This window comes from Protomyctophum bolini (assembly GCF_963924005.1).
Source record: "Protomyctophum bolini genome assembly, chromosome: 8".
Taxonomy (NCBI): domain Eukaryota; kingdom Metazoa; phylum Chordata; class Actinopteri; order Myctophiformes; family Myctophidae; genus Protomyctophum; species Protomyctophum bolini.
In genome coordinates this window covers 40,191,638-40,214,219 of record NC_137869.1, presented here as the reverse complement: position 1 = coordinate 40,214,219, position 22,582 = coordinate 40,191,638, and the positions used below count along the sequence as shown (strand labels likewise).

At 42.7% G+C, this 22,582-nt stretch overlaps 2 protein-coding genes across 2 annotated transcripts in view; one reads left to right on the top strand and one right to left on the bottom strand.

The window, feature by feature from the left end:
• mast3b (microtubule associated serine/threonine kinase 3b) overlaps positions 1 to 10,081 on the bottom strand; it is a 55,366-nt gene extending 45,285 nt beyond the window's left edge. Inside the window, exons 1-2 of the mRNA XM_080770970.1 lie at positions 9,749 to 10,081; positions 3,047 to 3,136 (exon numbers count right to left, since the gene is read on the bottom strand). Coding sequence (XP_080627096.1) covers positions 3,047 to 3,136; positions 9,749 to 9,795 — 137 coding nt within the window. The 5' untranslated portion in view covers positions 9,796 to 10,081. The remainder of the gene's footprint in view (positions 1 to 3,046; positions 3,137 to 9,748) is intronic.
• A 5,891-nt stretch (positions 10,082 to 15,972) lies between these two features.
• Positions 15,973 to 21,580, top strand: LOC308320227 (cilia- and flagella-associated protein 337-like; the record flags this gene model as incomplete). Its single annotated transcript, XM_080770545.1, has 9 exons — positions 15,973 to 15,998; positions 16,957 to 17,176; positions 17,778 to 17,909; positions 18,214 to 18,336; positions 18,821 to 18,955; positions 19,379 to 19,510; positions 20,319 to 20,510; positions 20,817 to 21,008; positions 21,338 to 21,580. The coding sequence occupies 9 exons, from the start codon at positions 15,973 to 15,975 to the stop codon at positions 21,578 to 21,580; spliced, it is 1,395 nt and encodes a 464-aa protein (XP_080626671.1).
• Positions 21,581 to 22,582: the final 1,002 nt, after the last annotated feature.

Genomic DNA, 22,582 nt, shown 5'->3' with positions numbered 1-22,582 from the left:
GCGTTACGGGTTCATGTGGTTCCAGTTTGTACACTCTCAGAGTTTAAAAGCCCCCAAATAAATCTTAAGTAAATAAATAACACTGATGATTTGACCGAGTAGATTGGGGATCCATGAGTCATGAGATTTAAAAAAAATTGTATAAAATGATGGGATCCACCATAGCCTATAATAATGCATATCAAACTGGGGAACATTGAAATAAAAAAAGGTTGAAGAACCACTGCTTTACTGTTATACATGATGTGATGTGACTCATCACTCTTCACACGCCCACTGAGGCCAGTGCATCGTTGCCGTCGGAAATTGATTCCACAAATCAACGCCCTGCTATACTTCATCCCTCAGGTGTCGCTCACAACAAGGCAGCCTCTTCAAAAACCATGTGACTTCCCTAGGAAATTAATTATTGGAGCTGCCTTGTCCCCCCCCTCATCACCCGCAGGTCAATCATGAGACAATTGTCTTCCACGTGTGTGAGTGAGGGCCCCAGCAGGCACCCCGGTCGGATGGCCTTTTCATTTTCTTGTCGTATGTCTGTCACTTGAGTCTAAACATAGGCCTACCTAATCCACTCGTGCTCATTGTCACATCGTTACTCAATGACTGTGCTGATCAATCATTTACCATACAGATCTTCTCATCTTCTTAATCCCTCTGAACTGCAGCATCGCTGATGGTCGTTTGCTTGGTATAGCATTCCACTGAAAAATCAGCCATTCGTTTTTCGCCATAGAGATTTACAAAAATGTTTATATCAATTAGTTTAAGGCTAGAATCAAGCCATCCCCGAATCCTGGTGATTCATGACCATAATACCTTTGATTCTGTGAAATATTTAATTATTATGATATACTACATTAAATTACAATAAATAGTTTAAATACCCTTTGTTTAGCTGTATTTATTTTAAAAAAGATCACTGGCCGGCGTGGCCGCTTAGATTGCCTATAATGAGGTGCAGGGCAGGCCCTGGATTGGAGCAACAATCCACTGTGTTTGTACCAAGTTTGGGGGCCCCTCTGACGAGGCCCCTGGGGGTCATACGTAGCCCCTGGTGTGGGTGCTCTGAGATGGCAGACCCCTGGCCCGTGTTTGTGCCAAGTTTGGTGCGTTTGATCCGAACAACGGTGTGCCTTGCAAGTCTGCATGTTATGTTTGTGACATCCACCATTCACCGTCCGTCCACCCATTAGTATAGGATTGAACCAATGAAAAGGTATTAACAAGGGCTTGGGACCAAATAATAACTGCATTGGAGCACAGTTTCTGTTTTCCGTCTGCTGAAAAGTAAGGGTTTTGGACATACAAGGTTTCTGTCCAACAGTGACACTATGCTGGATGCTGCTCCCGGTGTTTGCTCTTAATGCCTTCCTTCCTCCACATCACCCAGGCCCGTTGCCAAGCAACCCACATAGACTGAGAGAGACAAATAAGAAGTGATACCATTTTCCTCTGGGAGCATGAAAACAAGAAAAAAAGACAGAAAAACACGTGGGAGATTTGGTTTTCCACGTGTCTCCAGAATGTGAAGCGTTTTGCCCTTAAGTACCGTCGCTGTCGAGTAGAAACCTTGTATTTCCATGTGCACTTTTTATGTTGTTTTTTTCGTCATACTACAATATCACACACAATCTGCAAAAATAGCTGGCAAGTTGCAACCTATTGTATTGCGATGCGGTGTAAGCTTGTAGATCTGCCCCTTTTTCCTAGTCTTAAAAAGAAAAGTGTTTAAGTCTGTTATGGCTTTATACATTTTAAACAAATGAAAAGTATTAACAAGAGCTTGGGACTAAATAACTATATTGGATCCATTGGAACACAGTTTAATTATTTCCTGAGAAATAACGGTGTCAATATTCATGTCTCTACAAAATGTCTGCAGAAGAATGTAGAAACCACAGAAGCACTGATGTGGATCAAAGTGTTGACACCAGCGGTTCTCCAAAGTGGGGAGCGAGGACCCTCAGGGGCCCTTGAGGGGGTTCCAAGAAAGACCCAATATGTAAATGAAATGACTGACGATGATCAGCCAAAGCTCTGTGACTGTGTGGGACGGAGAGGATTGGATCACAGCGCTGGGCTGTGAAGTGGCCACTCCACTTTAATTTAACCCTACGACACACCAATGCCAACATCTCTGGGTATAGAGAAGACCTTCATTGCTTAAATATCACATATCATTATCCAAGTCATTCGTCTTTATTGTTTCTGCAATGAGAGTAATGTGATGTTTGCCTCCACAGAGGCTGGAATCAATAACTCATCTAAATCCTTTCAACTTCAACTGCTGTTCAGACAACTTGAGGTTTGGTTCTGTGATTGCGACGACAAACAGTTTAGGACCTTTAAGGACAAACGGATCTCCATAATATGGACATTCTGGACAACCACCCGCCAATTTGACCAATAGGACGGTACCACACGCCGCGTCTGAAGTCGATTGGCTTAGGCGGTTTTCAAGATATGAGGAGGACACTGCCCCCCACTGAAACCATATAGTACGTCACGATATGGTTGCAAAAAGCAATTTCATCTGGTCTTTAATTACATTTGGAATAATAGTGAACCTAGAACTGATCAGCCTACACCCTACACCTTAAAACAGTGGTTCTCAACATGGGGTATGGGGACCCCCAGGGGTCCTTAACAATTTATGGGTCACAGATACAAACTCAGTCACGGTCTCACACGTCACTCAAAAAAAATAAAAAATAAATAGCAAGCTCACAATGTGTCACTTTCCACTTTCCACTTTCACAATGTGGTACTTAAGGCCTATTCATAGTCTGGACTTTCGGTGGTGAGGTGACGACCACCGCTCCGGTGGTGAGCTGACCACCGGAGCTGAAATAACGTTGAGCGGTGGTGAGTAAAAACAGGGAGAAGGGCTGGAGCGGTGGCGGTGGTTTTGCTCTTCACCGCGGCTCGTGACGTCATGTTGTAGTTCGGTGGTCATACCTAACCACCGAAAATCCAGACTATGTACTGTATGAGCCTTTAGTTTCCACCACTGGTGATGGACTGCATGCGGAGGGTCTCTTACCTCCAGGGGTGCAGGGTCTGCAAGGGGCTGCAGGGACTGCAGGAGCTGCATGGGCTCAGCAGAGTGGGACTCTGGCAGGTGGGGGACAGGCTGTAAAGGGAACACATGTACAGAAGAGATCAGTTGTGCTGAGTCAGCATCAACAAACGTGCAAGTCATCTGACCGACCGACCGCCAGTCAGTCAGCAACAGCCACGGTTGCTGTTATACTCCGGTGTGGGGGGCTCTCTTATTACAGATGTTATGAACCATGTTATCTGTGACACACAGCTGTGTTGACAGTGACAGCCGTGATCAGGACACAGAGTCAAGAGGGGACTCTGTGTACTGTTACTGCTATATAACACTTCAGTGCAGGACTCTGAGCCAAGTGACGGTTCGATCGTACGGCAGGCAGACAGGATGTGTTCCATGTTGGTGTGACATTTTCTGGGGCTTATTTAACGCTGATGGAGAGTTAATTACAAACACCTTATTCTGGGCATGTCATAACAGGCGAACATTCAGCAAAAATGGGCAAACATTCTATAAACATTCAGCGAAAATAGCAGAAGCTAAATATGCTGCATTGTGAGCTTGTAGATTTTTTCAGAAATGACGTAAAACAACGTTTTTTAGTGATTAAGTCGTTAAATGGCATTTAGGTATATATGATGAGCTCCTCTCCATGGCTTTTGATCAAAAATCAACCTTGTGTTTGGGTCACAAATAGGCTGCTATCATCTTTTTTTACACAATCCCTAAAATGTAAAAGGTTGTATTGTATATGGTTATTATTTAAGTGGTAAGTGCATATGTCTTTGGTTACAACAAAAGGTGAAACGTTCAGGCTCTATATTGTGGGCGGGGTCTCCCCACCCATGATCTTTGTAGAGAACTCACACAAAGACCATGTATTAGTTCCAATTTTGTCTGCTGCTAATTTGTTTTTGTTTCATCCAATTGTTTTCCAATTTCACTTGCTTATTCTGCATGCTGCATTGATATCCTGACCTAAAAAGAAGTTTTCTGTTAATTAAAGAGTTGTTACTCCTGTGTGCATGATCATAACATCACACATTCGCCATTGATTGAAATATTTATTAACAGTTTGCAGAATTACAGTACACAAACTCAATACAAAGACTGTGAGTGGACGACCCAATTAAGCATTACACTTGTTTACAAGAGGGTCCACCTGGTTGTCCAGTATCACTACGCCAGCAGCAGCACAAAACTATAATGTGACAGAGGGGTCAAAGTTGAACGAAAATTGCACTATATGGTAGAAATAGGTCAACAATACAAATTCTAGTTTTGTGGATTCATTAATTTTTAATGCGTGAGTGACCCCCAGTGGCCCCCACCAAATGCCCGGAACTATTTAATATTCACCAAAAACCAGAGCAGAACTCCCACCACAGGACTCAGGCAATCAACCTTTGCGACCACTATATATAGTATTTCCTACAGCTTTAAGTTCAAAATTCTGAACTAATCCTTTAACCTCGTCAACCTTATATACTGCACATATACTTTTTGCAAGTTCGCCTCATGAGCTTGGAGATTGGCAATTTAAAAAAAAAAACATCTTTTGGAAAATCTTTCAAACGTTTCTAACAAAATATTGCAACTGCTGTGTACAAATAGGCAATGGAGATAATACTTCTCCCACAGTGCTTCTATTGTCTCGGCATGCTGCAGTCAGAGGTTTCTTACTGCAGACACACAGCCAGTGGCTGTGTAGCGAAGCACTAATGAAGCTGTTGTCATAGTAATACAGTACAGCCAGGGGAGATGCAGCCCCTGCATGCAGGGCTGTGATGATGATCCCGTCACGTGTAGCTAACTCACGGCCTGGTCGCCAGAGGAAACCTGGTCCCTGTACAGTACACTGCACAGAAGTGGGTACAGTGACGACATATTTCAATCCCCAAAACGTTCCATGTGAACGGGACTATAGATGCAGACCATGTTGAGTCAATTCTCAAATGTACACATTACATACCTAACCCTGATCCTATAGCCACAACTTTTCAAAAACTATATGCCCGGCCTAAACTCTTTTCAAAATGTACAATCTCCCTTTCAAAATTTTAAGATTTTGTAACCCATTTTTCACCCGGTGCCAATTGCCTAAACTGTAATCCTGGGGGTCCCCAGCTAAATGATAGTTTGGAACCAAATGGACCCTTATGGGTCTGTAACGCTGAGAGTGTACAAATGGAACCCGTTAGCGTCCATTTGGTTCCATTTGTACAATCTCAGAGTTAAATTAACATTAACATTAACATACAATATAAATTGGGGTCTCAGAGATAGAAATGCCATTAAATGGGGGATCTGTAGACTAATATGCATGTCAAACTGGGGGTCCTTGAAATTAAACGGGTTGAGAATCATTGCTCGAGCCGTAAAAATCTTCTCTCATAGGGGTCCCTGCAGGCATATCTTTTCAAATGGGGGTCCGCGGGCTAATTAGTGTCAATTTGGGGGGTCCTTGACATGAAAAAGTTTGGGAACCACACTGCCCTAGGGGACACGGGGAGAACATTCAAACTCCACACCGAAAGGCCCTTTCACCAACCCGGGTATAATGGGCACTGATGGAGGAGAGAACACGCCCCAGTGCCACTGTGTCCCCGGTGGTAATCCAGTCCAATACCTTTTCACTGTGAGACGACCGCCGGCGCTATAGTGACTGCGCCACCGTGCCCTGTACAATCGCTCTTTACTGATTTAATCACAGTATACATTCTCTAATTATACACCCAGTGTCTGATGCCTTGCTCTTTGTCTAATCTCTCTATAGCCACTTAAACCCTGTATTATTAGTAGACTGGCATCCCCCTGCAGGGAACTAGGCCCCCTACTGTTTTCACTGTGTGCTAAATATCTTTGGCGGAAAGAGCTGATCTACAAGCTCCCGAGTCCCAACACGCAACTATACGCAACTCGCTCGTCGCGCTGTGAGCTTGTAAGATTGGCTATTTTCGCTGAGTGTTCCCCGAATAGGGAAGCTATATTATGGTTCATGTGGTAAACCCTGGCCTCCCAATTTGTCATTATAGATGGAAGAAAATCATAAATCATAACTGTGTGTAAGTGTGGGGAGCTCTTATCCTCGTACATCATCGTGACGTAAAATAGACACTAAGCCTATTTGCTCAGACACTATGACGTAAAATTCTCCACTCATTGTCAATGGGAATATAATTTGTGGACAGAAATCTACACTATTAATAGCTGATTAGGATATATTAGGATAGCAGCACCCCTCAAACATCACACTCGTATGAAGTGAGGGGCGCTCTTATCATCATACATCATCACTTTTCTGCCCTCACTTTTTATCAGTACTTACTTTGCTCAGCCAATGAAATCATCACTATGGGGTGCTCAGCCAATCAAATCATCGCTAAAACACACAAAGCTGGGCATAGGAGGGCCTAGCGAAACATTTTGAAAGTCTTTCTATAGTCTACTGTACAAGCAGCGCGTAGTGAGTGATTACACACCCTGGCACAGAACAGTATACAGTACATACTGCAGCTTTTATTATCAGGCCAATAAGGGCATATATAGAGTATACAGCAACCTACTGTATAGCCTTGAGAAATCTTTCTTACTCAAGGTGTGATATGGTATTATTGCGAGTGCGACCGAAGGTCGCAATTAACTATGGAATCGCACATTTCCCGTCAGTGTGTCGGGCACCAGCGTGTGTCGGCCGGGTGCCATATATGGTGCCCAGGTCTCGTGGCATCATGTGACATCATCAGTGATGGAGACCCTGATGTCATAATAAATGCGACCTGCTGTCGCATGCAGTTAAGCCCATATGGAGATCCCTGATGTCATCAATATTGGCCAGCAACTCTACATCTGACCTCAAACCTCAAACCCGTAAGATCTCCATATATGGATATGTCAGAACCGGTTCTGACATTCCATATCTTGATCCTTCCCCATCCATCCTTCCTCTTCGATGTCTCCCTTTTGACTGATACCTGTGCATTCAAACTCTAGACGGGCCTGCCCCAAAGTTATTAGTGCAGCCACGCCCGGCAGCCGGCGAAAACTAGAGTTCTCAACAGGCCCGAAAATGAAGGCCCGGCCCTACCTGGGCCCTCATCAAAGCCTGTTGTATGCCCGACTACCACCCTTAGATCTCCATACTGTCTGGAACTGACCCGTTCTGACATTCCATAGGTTGATCTGACCTCATCAAACCCATGTAGGCTACACTCAAGACATGCTCCTTATATGGCCGATACAGAATTCATTCCATGTTGATCTGACCCCCCATGCCAAAGCGCCAGCCCTCGCTCAGCAGTCTGCCGTCAACAACGCGGATGCGTGCACCATCTCGCCCTCAGGCGTCTTACTAGTGAATCATATGGCTTACATTATCTATATTTTCCTGCCCTGCGTGATTGCAAAGACGTATTGTGACGTATGTGTCTTTTCTCTTTTGAATTCAACTGGCTATATGTGTATATGTTCAATGTTTTGCTGTATATAACTTTAATCACTCACGCACCTTTAATCACACACGCACGCACACACACATGCACACACACATGCACGCACACACACACACACACACACACTCACACACACACACACACACATGCTCTCTCTCTCTCTCTCTCTCTCTCTCTCTCTCTCTGGGAGATTGTCTCATCGCCTCTTTGTGTGTTGCACGCAGATCAGTATCAGAAAACATTAGAGAGGACATCCTGTGATAAGAATGTCACAGGTTTGATCCCACCACCAGCAATCAATTTATCTATCTCTCTCTCTCTCTCTCTCGCTCTTTCCCTCCCTCTCTCCAAAACAAGCCGCTTTAGGCAGACACTGAATCCCACACCCGCCTCGTGGGATTAAAAGAGCACCAGCTGAAAGACTCCATATGAAAATGAAATGACTCACCATGATCAGCCAAAGCTCCGTGTGGGATGGAGAGGATTGGATCACAGCACCGCGCTGTGAAGAGGGATCTCCTACACAATCAAATCCTGAGTGTAGGCTATATACATTTAACGCAAGAGAGCCTATACACATGGAACAAATGCAACGTGGACCTTCTACAAATGCAACCAAAAATATGGTTCATTTGGTCGCATTTGTACAGAAAGTCCACATTGCGTTCGCAGAGAGTCGCATTTGCATTTGAAGAGAGAGTCTATACAGTTGCATTTTGTAGACTCTTCGAGTTAAATGTATACACTCGTGATTTTACAGTGTGTACCCCACCCCCAATACATTCACTCTGAGAGGAGAGTGGGTGGATTCTGAACTGTAAACCCCTTTGATGTATAGCTATAGGAAGGGCGGAACAACAACAACAACAACAAGATAAACAAATCATTCCAGAAGATGTGCAGTATAGACCTGTAGTGGACATACTGTAGGAAGATGCTGCTATTCTATTTCAACATCTGATTAGAGGATGAACCCCCTTGACATGCGTTGCCTTGTTTCCAAGGGGCGTCCAGCAGTAGGCTACAACACAGAACAATCAACAAGGACAAGGTGCAGGGCTCTCCCAATATTCCAGAGTAACACAATACACAACTAAATTAATTTGAATAAAAGTAAACACAGACATAATGTCCACATATATATATAAATAATAGTCAAAAGCAAGGACATGATGTGTTTTGTACAGATATTCCTCCTTTTTCCCTGTACCAAATCTCTTTGCTGAAATTCCATTTGCATGTTTGCACCAAATGTTATGTTTTTTTCCCCACCTATTATGTTGACATGTCCAGAGTAGGCCTATAAGGATGCTGGGTTCAATATTGAATGTAGAATGATTTTATTATTTGCAGAATGTGTCCTTATTGTCCTTATTGTGTACATATTGAGGTATAACGACACATTCAAATGTGAAGTAAAAATCACCTAATTTTTTTATATAATCAATTCAGGTTAAATGCAGCTCTGTATATATTTCCTCACCAATTCAAGGACTAGCCTATAGCCTATACTATACTATTTGTGAGACTGTGTTGCAAAGGCTGAAACGTTTGACTATTCTGTGGCCATTTACAATTTTTAAAAAGGCGATACAGTTACTGTTCGGTAACAGTTAGCAGCATAAAAGCCATGCATAGTCATTGACTATTCGCCACCTGTAACTCCATAACACAGTCTGTCACCTCACACTGTATCAAAGACTCTGCCATTTACACTGCAGTAAAAAAATAATCAACCGTGTATTTTATGATCCACTTACAAATGATTTGTACTGCAGAGCAGAGAGTTGGAACTTTGGACCTAAGGGTCAATTTGGTTCCATCTGTACCCATCAGAGTTAAATTAACATTGAGGATTTAAATTTAAACCACATCCAGCAGGGATCATCATCATTAAGCACCAGGCAAAATGTTCAATATGGTCAGCTGCAGATATAGAGCCTAGGAAAACTTCATGACGCAGATTTGTCTATGATCGTTGCTAGTGCATATCACATATCAGATTATCATTGTCAAATAATAAATCCGCTTTAAATTGTTGATACCGGATTTAAAAACATCATGGACATCATGCTATAGTATATGATATTGTTGTAAGTTAACTTGTAACTATATGTCTAGATATCTAACTTATCTGCCAATTATGACAGACATATAGTAGCCTATAGCTCTAGTTCACAGACACAGTTTGTCTACTGTCTACACATTCATACGGAACAATCAAACCAAAACTTACTCCAGAGTGAGAGAGGGGATTTTCAGTTTATCTCGCCTCGACTTCATTCTGTCGCCACTTTCGCCCAAAGAGCTGGCGCGCTCTGTCTCTCTGTCTCTCTTGTGTACGTGCAAAATAAATGCCACTAGACCTCCGTCACCTTGTCCCCGCAACGCGCACTGGCATCGCCTGTCATCGCGATTCGTGAGACTCAGTGGCAACTAAAAATAACTTCCCAGCGAGGTATCGCTTTACCATCACGGGTCAATCAGCAGTTTATTAGTTCCTTGTTCATATTGCCAAAAAGAAATAAAGAAAAAAGCAAATAGAAAAAGAATCACCATACCGTGGCGAAATCGAAGACAAAAGCCGTTTAAAAGTGCACGGAGAATAACGCGCGTTCTCGCACCCTCCCCAAAGAAAGTGCACGACTCACTGACATATCGATATGAATATGATGATGATGACGACGATGATGATGGTGGACTACTGGTGGTGCAGGTGGTGGTGCATGGTGGTCACCACTGGCACTCACCACCAACTCCCACGTGAGTGACTGCTGCTGCTGGCGGCGGTGTGTGTGTGTGTGTGTGTGTGTGTGTGTGTGTGTGTGTGCGTGCGTGTGCGTGTGTGCGTGCGTGCGTGTGTGTGTGTGTGCGTTAACATAATACAACATGATTTTTAATTTATCCGTGTGTTGATTTATTGATTTCACCTGGGGTTAACTAAAACACGCACATGAAAGACAACTAAAGACATACTGTACAATCATGTTTTGATGAATTGAACAAGGACCCTCTTGTAAACAAGTGTAATGCTAGTTTATTGGGTCATCCACTCACAGTTAACAGTCAGTTAACTGTTAATAAATATTTCAATCAATCAATCAATCAATGTAATTATGAATTAGTAAGCTAGGAGGTAATATTATTATTAGCATAGGAGACATGATTATCATGTCATTTTTCGATGAATGGACTCAATGGAGTACAAAACCCCAATGGAAACAAGCCAATTTCTTGAATTCATCCTTTACGGTTTTCACAGACATTGTATAATTGTATATGCCTCTATTTCCCTGCAGATGGTAAATAAATGGTGCATATAGCGCCTTTATCCAAGGCGCTTTACATATAGGTTGTGCATTAGTAGCCTAATGCATCACATGCTGCAAGGTACCAACCTGCAGCACATCAGGAGCAATTAGGGGTTTCGGTGTCTTGCTTGCAAGGACACTTCGACACTAACTTGCATGCAGGGAGCCCGGGTTCGAACTGGCAACCTTGCGGTTACCATCCGGCCTATACCCCTGATCCACCGCCCCGCCCCGGCTCGGCCCGCCCCGCCCAGATGTGCTTGTCCATACAAACTGTTAATAAAGTATTCAATCAATTAATCAATCAATCAATCAATCAAATCAACCATGGGCTATATGCTACATGTTGGCACTAAAACAGAATGAAATGAAATAACTAAGAAATGTATCATAGGGCAGTGCAAACAATGCATTGTGTGTGTGTGTGTGTGTGTGTGTGTGTGTGTGTGTGTGTGTGTGTGTGTGTGTGTGTGTGTGCATTATGATGCTCATGTGTCATGATATCTCCAACGCAACAATGACACCAAGCTCCTTCCTTGTTGCTATGGAGCTCATGTGGCTATATAGAGCTTACTTGACCCTCTCTTCTGATCAATTTCATTGTCAGAAAATAATTAATAAAAATCCAATCAACATTATTCAAAAAAACAACAAAACTGCCATTTTGGCTATATGTCATATCATATTCATATGAGATCAATAGGCTACTAATGCAGCTCACAGTTTTCCACTAATCTACTGTTGGCCGCCATTCCTGTAGCCTAAAACCAATCCGATAGCGAACATTTGCAAAAGTGCAAACTCTGATGAAATAGTTCTGTAGGTCTATTATTGTTACATCCAAGTGTACAACAAGAGACACAATTAAAAACAAAATTCTGACAAAATAACTACAGTATAATAATACAGTAATAGTACAATAATACTAGTAGAATTTACAGCAACAGTTGCACTTCGGTGCCTTAGTGCTGTCCCACCTCTAAACAGTAAAGCCTATGCATACTGTGTGTGTGTGTGTGTGTGTGTGTGTGTGTGTGTGTGTGTGTGTGTGTGTGTGTGTGTGTGTGTGTGTGTGTGCGTGCGTGTAGGAATGAATTGCCATAACGACTAAATTGGGGAGGAAAAGGGTTCTAGGGAGTCCCCTGCAGCCCAGCTAAATGATTGATATAGTGATAGGAACCTAATGGATCATACATGCGGTGTGTAACTCTGAGAGTGTACAATTAGAACAAACAAATTGGACCCGTAAAGGTCCACACACACACACACACACACACACACACACACACACACACAGGATGCAGCACCTTTGTCCTCCTCCCGCCCAACACCCCCTGCTGACAGGTGCCGACCCGGCCCGTAGGAGAACATGCCGTGACAAATACCCCTGCCGCCCGGTTATAATAATATTATTAGAAGTGTGAGTATCACACAGAAAGAGCCGTGCATTTCAAAATGTAGTGAAACTATATGGAGGAGGTTCCCGCATTTGCTTTTTTTTGGTTGCTTTCATACAGTACGTTCCACTTTGAACAGCCATTGGAGAGTGGTTCTTCTTCCGTTACCATGGAAATAATGAGCTACACAGCTGCCAGCTCAGCTGGGTTGAGTAAACAAGAACACGTCAAGTCTCATTCCCAAGCAAATGGCTGCTGCTGAGGTAAAAAAAATAATCACACCTGTGTGAACCGAGTGGTGCAAGAAAGACAGTATGCCCATGCATATAGAGAGTGGCAAAGTAACGTTGTTTAATGCAATCAGATTTCCCCCCCCTGTTTGGCTGTATATGGGCGGTCAAGGCCAGAACGTATTTTTTTGCCACGCACTCACAAGGCATTCCCGCATTACTTCCGGGTATGGTGATGATGTGCACGTCTATCACACATGAATGTACTATACTGAGCAAGGCACAGTGAAACTTGCATTATCTCGGGCGACTGAACAAGTTTGGTATTGAGGAACCACAGACAGCATCCTGACTGGTCTGGGAACTGTACTGACCTCAACCACAAAGCTATGCAGAGGTTTGTGCAGACAAGCTGGGGTCATGCAGAAGCTGAGTGCATCAGTGGAATATGCACTCAGAGCACTGACAGGTTCCAGATGCACTGGAGCTTCCCTTGTCCGTTGAGTCCAAAGCTATGTGACTGACGAACACGATAGCCACATCAACAATAGACTGTTTCAGATGGGTGCAAACTAGTGTCTTTGAAGCCACAGAACCACTGGCAAAAGATTACTGAATAGAATCATTCCCTCGATAACCACTACTATACAGTAGGCTATATGACCAGGGCTGTCTATCTGAGGTGCTCTTGTCTAAGGAGGTCCCCTATACTGCATATCTGGGTGGTTGCATATATAAGTGTCGAACAATGCCAAAGGTCACTGGCACATGGGTCACTTTACAACCTAGAGAAATAGGCTAACCTTGAGCAAGCAGAGTGGGAGATGACTGCTCTCTTGTGGTTGACTAATTGAAAAGCATCCTATAGTGGGCCTGTGTGTATGTGTGATTATTTTAAAATGACGGTTAAGTACAAAAGGATGATACAAGAGGCACACGCGCGCGCGCACACACACACACACACACACACACAACTGGGAATAAGCATGCAGACTATACTAAATCCCAAACACAGCCTACCACCCATGATCATCCCACCTGTCGGACTACTATCTGAACCACCTGCTATACTGGCACGGCTGGGGCCAAATGTACACGTTATGAGGAACTACTAATGGAAATCACTAAAACAGCTGGTTTGCACAAAAAATAAACAAAACTAATGAAATAACCAAAATAGTAGGGACAAAAAACAGCAGAGGTAAAGAGCTCCTCCTAATAAAACAAAAGGACAATATTAATAACCAATACTTATTACAATTTAAAACATACAAATACAATAGGCAGCTCTTTACCTCAGATTAAGAGGGCCACACTAGGCCATGACGTCATGCTCTGGTCCATAAACGCTGCATGACACCGAACCGGAGCCGAAGGGCGCCGCATGCGGTCGGCATACGAGGCCATGACTCGAGGCGCCATGCCACTGAACCATCAGCAGCTAATGGCAGACAAGGCCTTAAGCCTACGACATGTGGGGGGAAGAAGCAGCCTATCCCACTAGTATCCCAGGGAAGCTGGGATTCCCACTGTCAATGCCTGCCCTGCAAGAGTTAAGGAACATTCATATTTTGCTCAAAACATACATTTATTAAAACACATGAAACCGTGCATACTGCATACCATCAATGAGTCTCTTGTTGCACCTAGGCCCAACACACCACCAGGCAACCACAACAAGCCAGCCAGCTACTCTGATGGCCGGGTGTGGCTCCCCTTTATTCAGTCAGCAGCCAGGTGTCACAGCTGTCCTGAATATGGGTGATTGGGGAGTCACGTCACATGTCTAGGAAAGCTCAACTCACTACACATACATCCAGAAACAGAAACAACAGGAAAGTCCTATCTAATTCCATTAAACAACGTTAAATTCACTTTGCCACTCGATTTGACACGCATGCGCATACCCTCTATAAGACCAGATCTGAGTGTGTCCATGCAGGCTGCCTTCATTAAAACCAGGAAAGCATCTGTGTCATTTAGATTTTTGTGTTGGCTATTTACAAATGTGTACTGCCGCCGCACTGCCAGCTTCGCTTGTATATGTCAAGGATGCAGACAGAGTGAGTTGAACCCAAGTGCAAATTAAGTCACAACAACAAGAGTAGATAATAGTATAGATAAGTATTTAATAAGGAATCAGGCAGATATCTTACACTGAAGATGAAGGCAGGAATCAGGCAATAGCAAAATGACAAATGTAGTCAAATCAGGAAACAAGCAGGACATCCAAGACAACAGGTTATGAACTGACAATGAGTGTTTGTACTGAGTCCAGTTTTATAGTGAGCAGGTTGATTGGAGAAGTGTTCACTGCTGGGCTGATGAGGTAGTTGAAGACAGGTGTGTAAATGGAACTGGGTGAACTGGGTGTGTTGGAATGGAATATGGGAGTGGCCAGTGTGGAGTCACAGACTGAGGGAGAGACAGAATGTGACAGTATACATCTGATATTTTCGAAAAATCTTTGATTGATTGATTGATTGATTGAAATATTTATTAACAGTTTGCAGAATTACAGTACATTTCAAGCACAAACTCAATACAAAGACTGTTAACTGTGAGTGGACATTTAGAGACGTACAAATAGACACTTCTATATAGTCAAAGAACAGAACTTTAAAGTGATTTAGAACGACTGATTTAGAAGGCATTTATAGAAACGGCTTACATGTCTTAATGGGTTAGAGATAATACACTCACTCCTCACACTCAGCTTGTCGTTGAAATGGAGCATGAAACTAGCATGAATATACCTGCCAATCATTAACTACTATATATACATTGACCAGTCTCCCAGGCGTCTGTATATATATAGGACTGCTAGGCTAGCCTATAGCCCCCCATATATTTCACCTCATGCAGTGACGTTAGCACCCCATGAAAACCGATGGGGGGGCGGGGAATGTCATTAAATAGTCTCCTTTTAAATGGCGTAGAGGGGAAAACATATTTTTCCCCTCTACACCAAATCTCTTCACCTCACCGAAATCGGCAAGCTCTCCACGCATCACAATGCAACATTTTTCAAAAATGTTCAAATATTTTCAAAAATGTTTGAAAATCGCATCAGTATTTTCGCCTTTTACTTTATTTTATTTTATTTGTACAACCTATACTGCACAAACAGGGCATATAAAGTATTACTGCATTGTAATTTTAATGAGCCTATACTCTTCTTGACTTCAGCCTCTCAATCATCACCAAAGGATTACTCATTACTCACACCTGTTTCAAAGCTGCTCTGGTCTCCATGGTCCTCCTCTCACCACCAGCCATGTGTTGACTGACTCTGTTGTGGATGTCTGAGGTGATGGATGGTTCATTGATCCATTGAGTGGACAGGGACATTCCTTGCCTGTCCAGAGACAAGGAGCTTTGTTTGGCTTTGCCTGAAAAGAGAGAGCTGCCTCAAAGGATGGTGAAGACATCTCAGATTTATCTATATCTGTACTGTATCTATACTATACTGTAGCTGCTTAATGAAAATTCTGCAATCCCTGGGATTTCTGGGTTTCTGGAATGGAGGTGCCCCACAGCAACTCTTGGTGAGTGTTAAGCCCCACTTCAATGTGAAATCTACAAGCAATGATGGATAGCGACTAGCGAGCTTGTAGATCTACTAATTCTCAAAGTATATGTTTGCATATCTCTGCTGTGTAAATTAAAAATATAACTTTTTCAGGAAATTAAGAAAACCTTATACTTTGAAAACAAAGCAATACTGCCTCATCAAAGTTGGTGTTGTGACTTTATTATATTTGAGGGTCCAATGGAGAGGTTTTGTCCGAAGCGCTTTTTACTACTTTTCATAGTTTTCATTGTTCACAACGTAAAGGGTGTTCAATAGCACTGATTTATGAAAAAATATATATAATCTAAAACGTCAAAAATGTAGTTAGGTGGTAGGCCTATCTTCCCGACAGAACATGTCTAAATTAGGAATGTCAGAGTGAATTTGGTTAGTGCCACATTTCGGGATGTTGTTCGACAAAAAACATACTTAATATTTATTATATCCTGTCCAAAAAATAAATAAGAATGAAGTAGTGAGGACTTGTCAAGTTATTTATAAAACACATTTAAAAACAGCAAAAGTTAACTAACATACTACAATGCAGGGCAAATATTTAACAATGAAAACACAATACATTAATAAATGAATATAAAATAAATAGCAATCCCTACTGAAACTATTACAACTTCAGTAGATTTATAGGCAATGGAAAAACTGTTTCTATCTGATATAACACATGATTAGTTCATGTGTAGTTACTATAGCATTAGCAGTAAGGAGAAACAAAGCTAGGATATACGTGATATAAAACAAAAAAAGTTTTTTATTTAAAGGTTAAAGCTCTATATTCTGATAGTAAGCATTGCTATTGTGTTTGTTCAAAAGAAACGAAACAACGACTCCTGAGTCCTGTTTTACGGAATAAACCCCTGATTTGACAACCCCTGATTTTAAGAAATGCATTTACTCATTGCTCTGTTAATTGACAGTGACGCAGGCGGTGAGGTCAGACCTGAGGAGAACCTGACCCTGCATCTCCTGGAAGACATGTTCGCCCGCCACTCTGCCTCCAGAGCTGATCTACAGACCCAAGAACAGAGAGGAGGAAGACCAGAACACGGACAGGGCTTGGAGGAGTTCCAGGAGTCACCGAGGTCCATACCGGATCCTGATAGTGAGGCCTGTTGGTTGGAGAGGTTCTTCCATGAGGTAAAGAGAACGGCACTGGTTAAAGAGAATGAAATCAATCATCAAGTTATCTTCGTAATAATTCCCTCTCCTCATTTTTATTCTCCTTTTTTATTTTGATCGGTCTATATTCCACAGGTTTTCAAAAGTGTCGACAAAACTGTTAACATGACACATGCAATATTACCCATTGTACTCGTACCCATCTCTCTGCCTGTGACTGTTTTAGGCTCATATTACAGAGATCTCTACGTATTTTGCCTGCCTGCGTCCCTTTTAAGCCCACACACCGAGTTTGAAGTTGATTTTGTCGGGCAGTTCTCGGCATACACTGGTCACATACGCATATTACCAGTACATAGATTACATTTTTATTTTATTCAGATCATAGGTCTAACTCTTCCCACCTACATTTTTAATAATTCTGTATTTTATCAAATCTATAACTAAGATCTTCCTTTATGGGGATCCCTGGCATCAAATCCTTTTATATTGAGGGTCCACATAATATCAATTTGTGGGTCCTTGACTCCTTGCCATGAAAATGTTTGAGAACCGCTGATCTAGAGCATGACAAAGCATAATATATTTTTCTATTCCTTCACATGTTGGTGACCACCAGGGGGATATCAGCAGTAGGGGCCGTGTGGAGGACTACATGCTTCAGCAGTACAGGGAGAGAGGACACCTGTCTGTCCCCAGAGACGCTGTCCTGGACACCGAGCCACGCATCACACACTGTACTTACAACAAAGTATGGGGGCATCACAGCCACTGGCACTCATGCACTTTTGTTTGACCGTATATGTCGTTATTATCAAATGTTTAACGTGTGATGATTTAGTGATGCACAGATATATTGTTCGATATTCGTAATATAATGCAATATGTTTTAATAATGAAGATTAAATTGTTTCCCTGGCACAAAAGTGTGGATGAATAAAAATCAACACATTTCGGTATCAGCTATCGGTCAAATTGTATTTCAGACGTAGTGGCTTTATAGAAGATGTTAAGAGTTTCATTAAATATGGATGTGTGTCCTGACTCCTGTGCAGCGACAGCCCATTACGCGTGTGGTGGCTGTTCCGTCTCCTCGGCCCCTCCGCTACATCGGTGTTAGTAAGGCCGGGATGCTCACTGTCCTGAACACGCGACTACACATCCTTAAGACTCTGCAGGTGAGTGCTCTGATGCAGCAGATACAATCCATTTGAATGAAATAATACAATTTTGGTGAGGATTTCTTTTTAAAGCTTCTAGAGCGGCTATTTTTGAGGGGCGCTAGCCCCTCCTATATACAGGTTTAATGTTTGTCTTTAGTTCAATGTTTGTTTTGTAAACGCCATTGACAATGAAGGGAAAATGTACGTCATAATGTGCCTCATTACGTCACATTGTCGTCTTTATTGTTAATGGCGTTAATATTTGTGTCGGCACCTAATCAACATGAGTTAGACTTTAATATATTAGCGCCCCTCACTTCACATGGGTGAGATTTTTCATATAACATATGCAAAATATACAGTATTATTTTTAAACACGCTTATTATTCAGTTAGTATTCAGTTTCAGACAGTCGAAAGTTATCCAAAACAAACCATATATAGCCCTAGTCTGACGCGCATACATTATGAAGATCTTGGTGTCCTTGCCATGTCTTCAGCTGGCCGGGGACCCAGCAGCGGACGGCAGTTCCAGGACACCGTTTAAGGGATGGACCACGGACGCCGTCTACATGGCACATGTCCACCGGGTTGCCGTCGCAACCAGCTACAACGACATCCGTATTGTTGACGTGGTCACGTCCGCAATCTCTGAGGATATCCACTTGTATGGTAGAGTGTCATACTGGTGTATTTATTCGAATTTCTATAACTTTCAATAGTGACCTGAATTGGTGATATTATTCAATGTTACGTTTTTCATTCTGTCTTTGAACTCTTTCTGAAGGTTTTTCGGCTCTGCCAACTGCTCTTTGCTACTGGCATGATGCAAAGGTAAGGTATAGCTAACCACCATCAACGCATCTGAATTGACCATTTAATCATTTCATGTACATTAATTTATACTTCTGCGGGTGACAGTCTCAGTCAGTCAGTCAGTCAGTCAGTCAGTCAGTCAGGTTTCCTTTGAAAAAGAGATAAATAAAGGTTAAATAAAATACAATAAAAGTTGAACCCACTGAAGTTGTTGTATATAAGCCTGTTGTGTTCCATCCTAGCACCCAGAGCAGCATCCCCTGCTGCTGTGGGGGGATGAGAAGGGAGGAGTCCACCTCATGAGGTTCCTGAAACCCTCCAAGATAGAGAATCCCTTCACTGAAGACACCTCCACCCGCAAGATCTACATGCCAGTAGGCCTGACCTCATAATCTATTCGCTAGTTAACCGTGCTTAACCTGCAAGATCATGCCAATAATCATGATCATGCCATAATCTATTTACTAAGACAGTAGTGCTTAAAGCAGTGGTTCCCAATTTCGATTTTGGGGGGTCCCCAGATGACAGTGAAGTGACAATTTAAGAATATAAAATTACCATTACTGTGTCAAAAGTAATCAACAAACTAGGCTACTATAAAATCACACTACTGTGAAGTGAGTAGCGCCTTTTTTATCATGATGAACATGCATGAGGATGAAGTCACCCACTTACGTCAGTTACCATTGACTTGGCCATTGAGTTTGATGTACGGAAGAATTTTCGTCATACAAAGTCCATAGACTTGGCCACACACATGACGTCATGGGCAGAACACACAAAGCCAGGCGTTGGAGGGGCTAGCGCCTAGCGCCCCTCAACAACTGGTCAAACATTGGCCAAATTGTTAATAATTTAAGAAAGAGGCATCACAACATTTTGAAAATAGCAGATCTACAAACTCAATATCTGCTATTTTCACAATTTTCTAGATGAAATGTAATGCTTACAATTAGTGCTTGTGAAGTTGTGAAGTTGGGGGGGTTGGGGTCCCCATTCCAATTGTCTTCATATAATTTGTCCTCACTAATGCTCATAAGATGGTATCATTTTAGTACTCACTAATCACATCTCATTGGTGGGCTGTGGACAGTTCAGAAACTTTCCTATACCAATAACATCATCGATGGGGATTCCAAGATAGCACCTAGAGCATCTCTCTCTCTTCATAATGACTCACAGAGCCTGCTTGGGGACATCAAGCGCCTGGTGTCCTACCATCACATACCAAACATCCACCATGAACCAATCAACAGAGTGATGTATGAACCCTACACTGACCTCATCCTGACATCATCAGGAAGCGACACGTCTTCTGTGGTCATCATGGACGTGTCACGTAGGCTGAAGCCTTACATTTGGAGGATTGACAAGGTATACCTCATCATCACTCAATGGATCATCTTATGCTGGACGATGGCTCTGCACTTGTTTGTAAATCACTGTTTCTCAATGTTGGGTTTAGGGACCTTGCAGTAGTCCAAATAGCCTCTATTCTCGCAAGTGTTCAAATGGAACCAAATGGTCCCTTACTGGTCAAAGGCGATCGTATCTTCTGGTCTTAAATGTTAAATCAAATTTCACCCACTTCTTTACATCTATGAACCAAGTGATGTGACATGAATTAAGTTGATTCTGATTCAGTGCTTTTACACATTCCTCCTCTTGTGCACCTTGCAGGGAGTCATGTGTTTTGACTACAGCAGGGCTCTTAAACTGGTAGTAACAGGTGGTCTGGACCCAGTGGTCAGACTGTGGAACCGCTATGTTCCTAGCCGCCCCTCTGCTGCACTGGAGGGTCATCTCACCACAGTGCTGGACGTGGCCATCTACCACCCTGTGGGACAGATCTTCAGCTACTCCAGAGATGACGTGAGTCGCTCAAAACAACACATTTGTATTTCAGTATTTACACTACAGATATTAATCATAATAATAATAAATAATAAAACTTTATTTGTATAGCACCTTTCATGACATGAAATGCAGCTCAAAGTGCTTTACAGAAAAATGGAGAATAAAAGAAAAGCAAGGCAACAACATTAAAAAACAAGCAGTAATGCAATACAGTGAGGACATGAATAACACAAATAAAAAATAAAAGATCAATCTGTCAGTTGTTTTCTTAGGCAGTCCTGAAAAAAGTGCATTGCAGTAGTCAAGCCGAGAAAAAACAAATCTTAGGTTTTCTCTCTCATCAGGAGCTCAGGGTGTGGGACATCTCTTCTCATGGTTGTCTCAGAACCCTCCGGCTGCAGTTCCCCTGCGTGCTGCCAGGGCGCCACCCCGAGCACGGCAACTTCCCCTTCCTGTTAATCCCTCCCCTCTCAGGGAACACCCGCCGGCCTCATTTGTTGGTGGGATGCAAAGATTACCTCGCTCAGCTGAGGCTGGCCGAGGGGACAGAAGATCAAGATGTCGATCCCATGTGCTCTCTAAAGTGAATAAATATTCTACACATTCTAGCCTATATATTATAGATTATGGACTATTATGGACTATACCCTCTCCCAGAAGGAGTGAGTGCATTCTCCGGGCAACGGCATCTTCAAAGCTGCCATAAAAGAGCACCTGTCTGCTATCAAACAAGCCTTCAGGGCTTTTGTGTTCTTTTTTTAATTTCTTTTTTTAGCATTATTGTATAACTGTACCAATCAATCAGACTGTCTCATAGTACAGAAAATGCATTTTGAGTAATTATTAGTAGATAGAAGGCTGCCCTCTTATGGCCTTTAAAGGTAATCCTGATTCCTTTTAGAACAGTCCAGCACAGCAACTTAACTCATTTTACATGTTTTTCCGTGTTCTGGATACAGACCAGCCTAGCTATCTATATGGATGCTTCCCCGTAGAATAATATAAATTAAAAGAAAGAATACAAATAATAATCAGCATGTTAAAAACAAAGAATAGAAGCCATGACTCATCTTAAGCAGGGTTAGCAGGTTAAATGTCCATGATCAAGGTGAACAGCTGGACCAAATTTGGACCAAAGTTGTTTTGATTATTTGCCCCCATTTGTGTAGTCTGGAGGCCTAACCAAAGTCCTAAAAGAGAAGTGGCTGGCAGATTTATCAGAACAGTCTGGTCAGGGTTTCTTTGGGCTAGCCATGTTGGTATCAGTTGGGGGAGAGTGCTGCAGGCTCTCCCTTGTGGAGTTCAGTCGGCTTGAGAGATCTCCCTCATACCAGCCTCCTCATGAACAGAGTGATTCTTCCTTCTTCACTCCTCCATTAGTTCAAACTGACTCACCAGACAGCTTGGGCGTCGGCTATTTAAAAGCTTCTGGTGATTGCCTTACCGGCTGCAGGTGCGTCCATGTCCAGGCTCCCATTGGCTGCAATACCTGCACAGGGTGATATACTCCCTCTATCACCTCCCCCAGCCTCATTCTGTGGGGAATAGGCCTGGCTGTTTCCCCTGGTTTGCCACAGTGTGTTATAGGA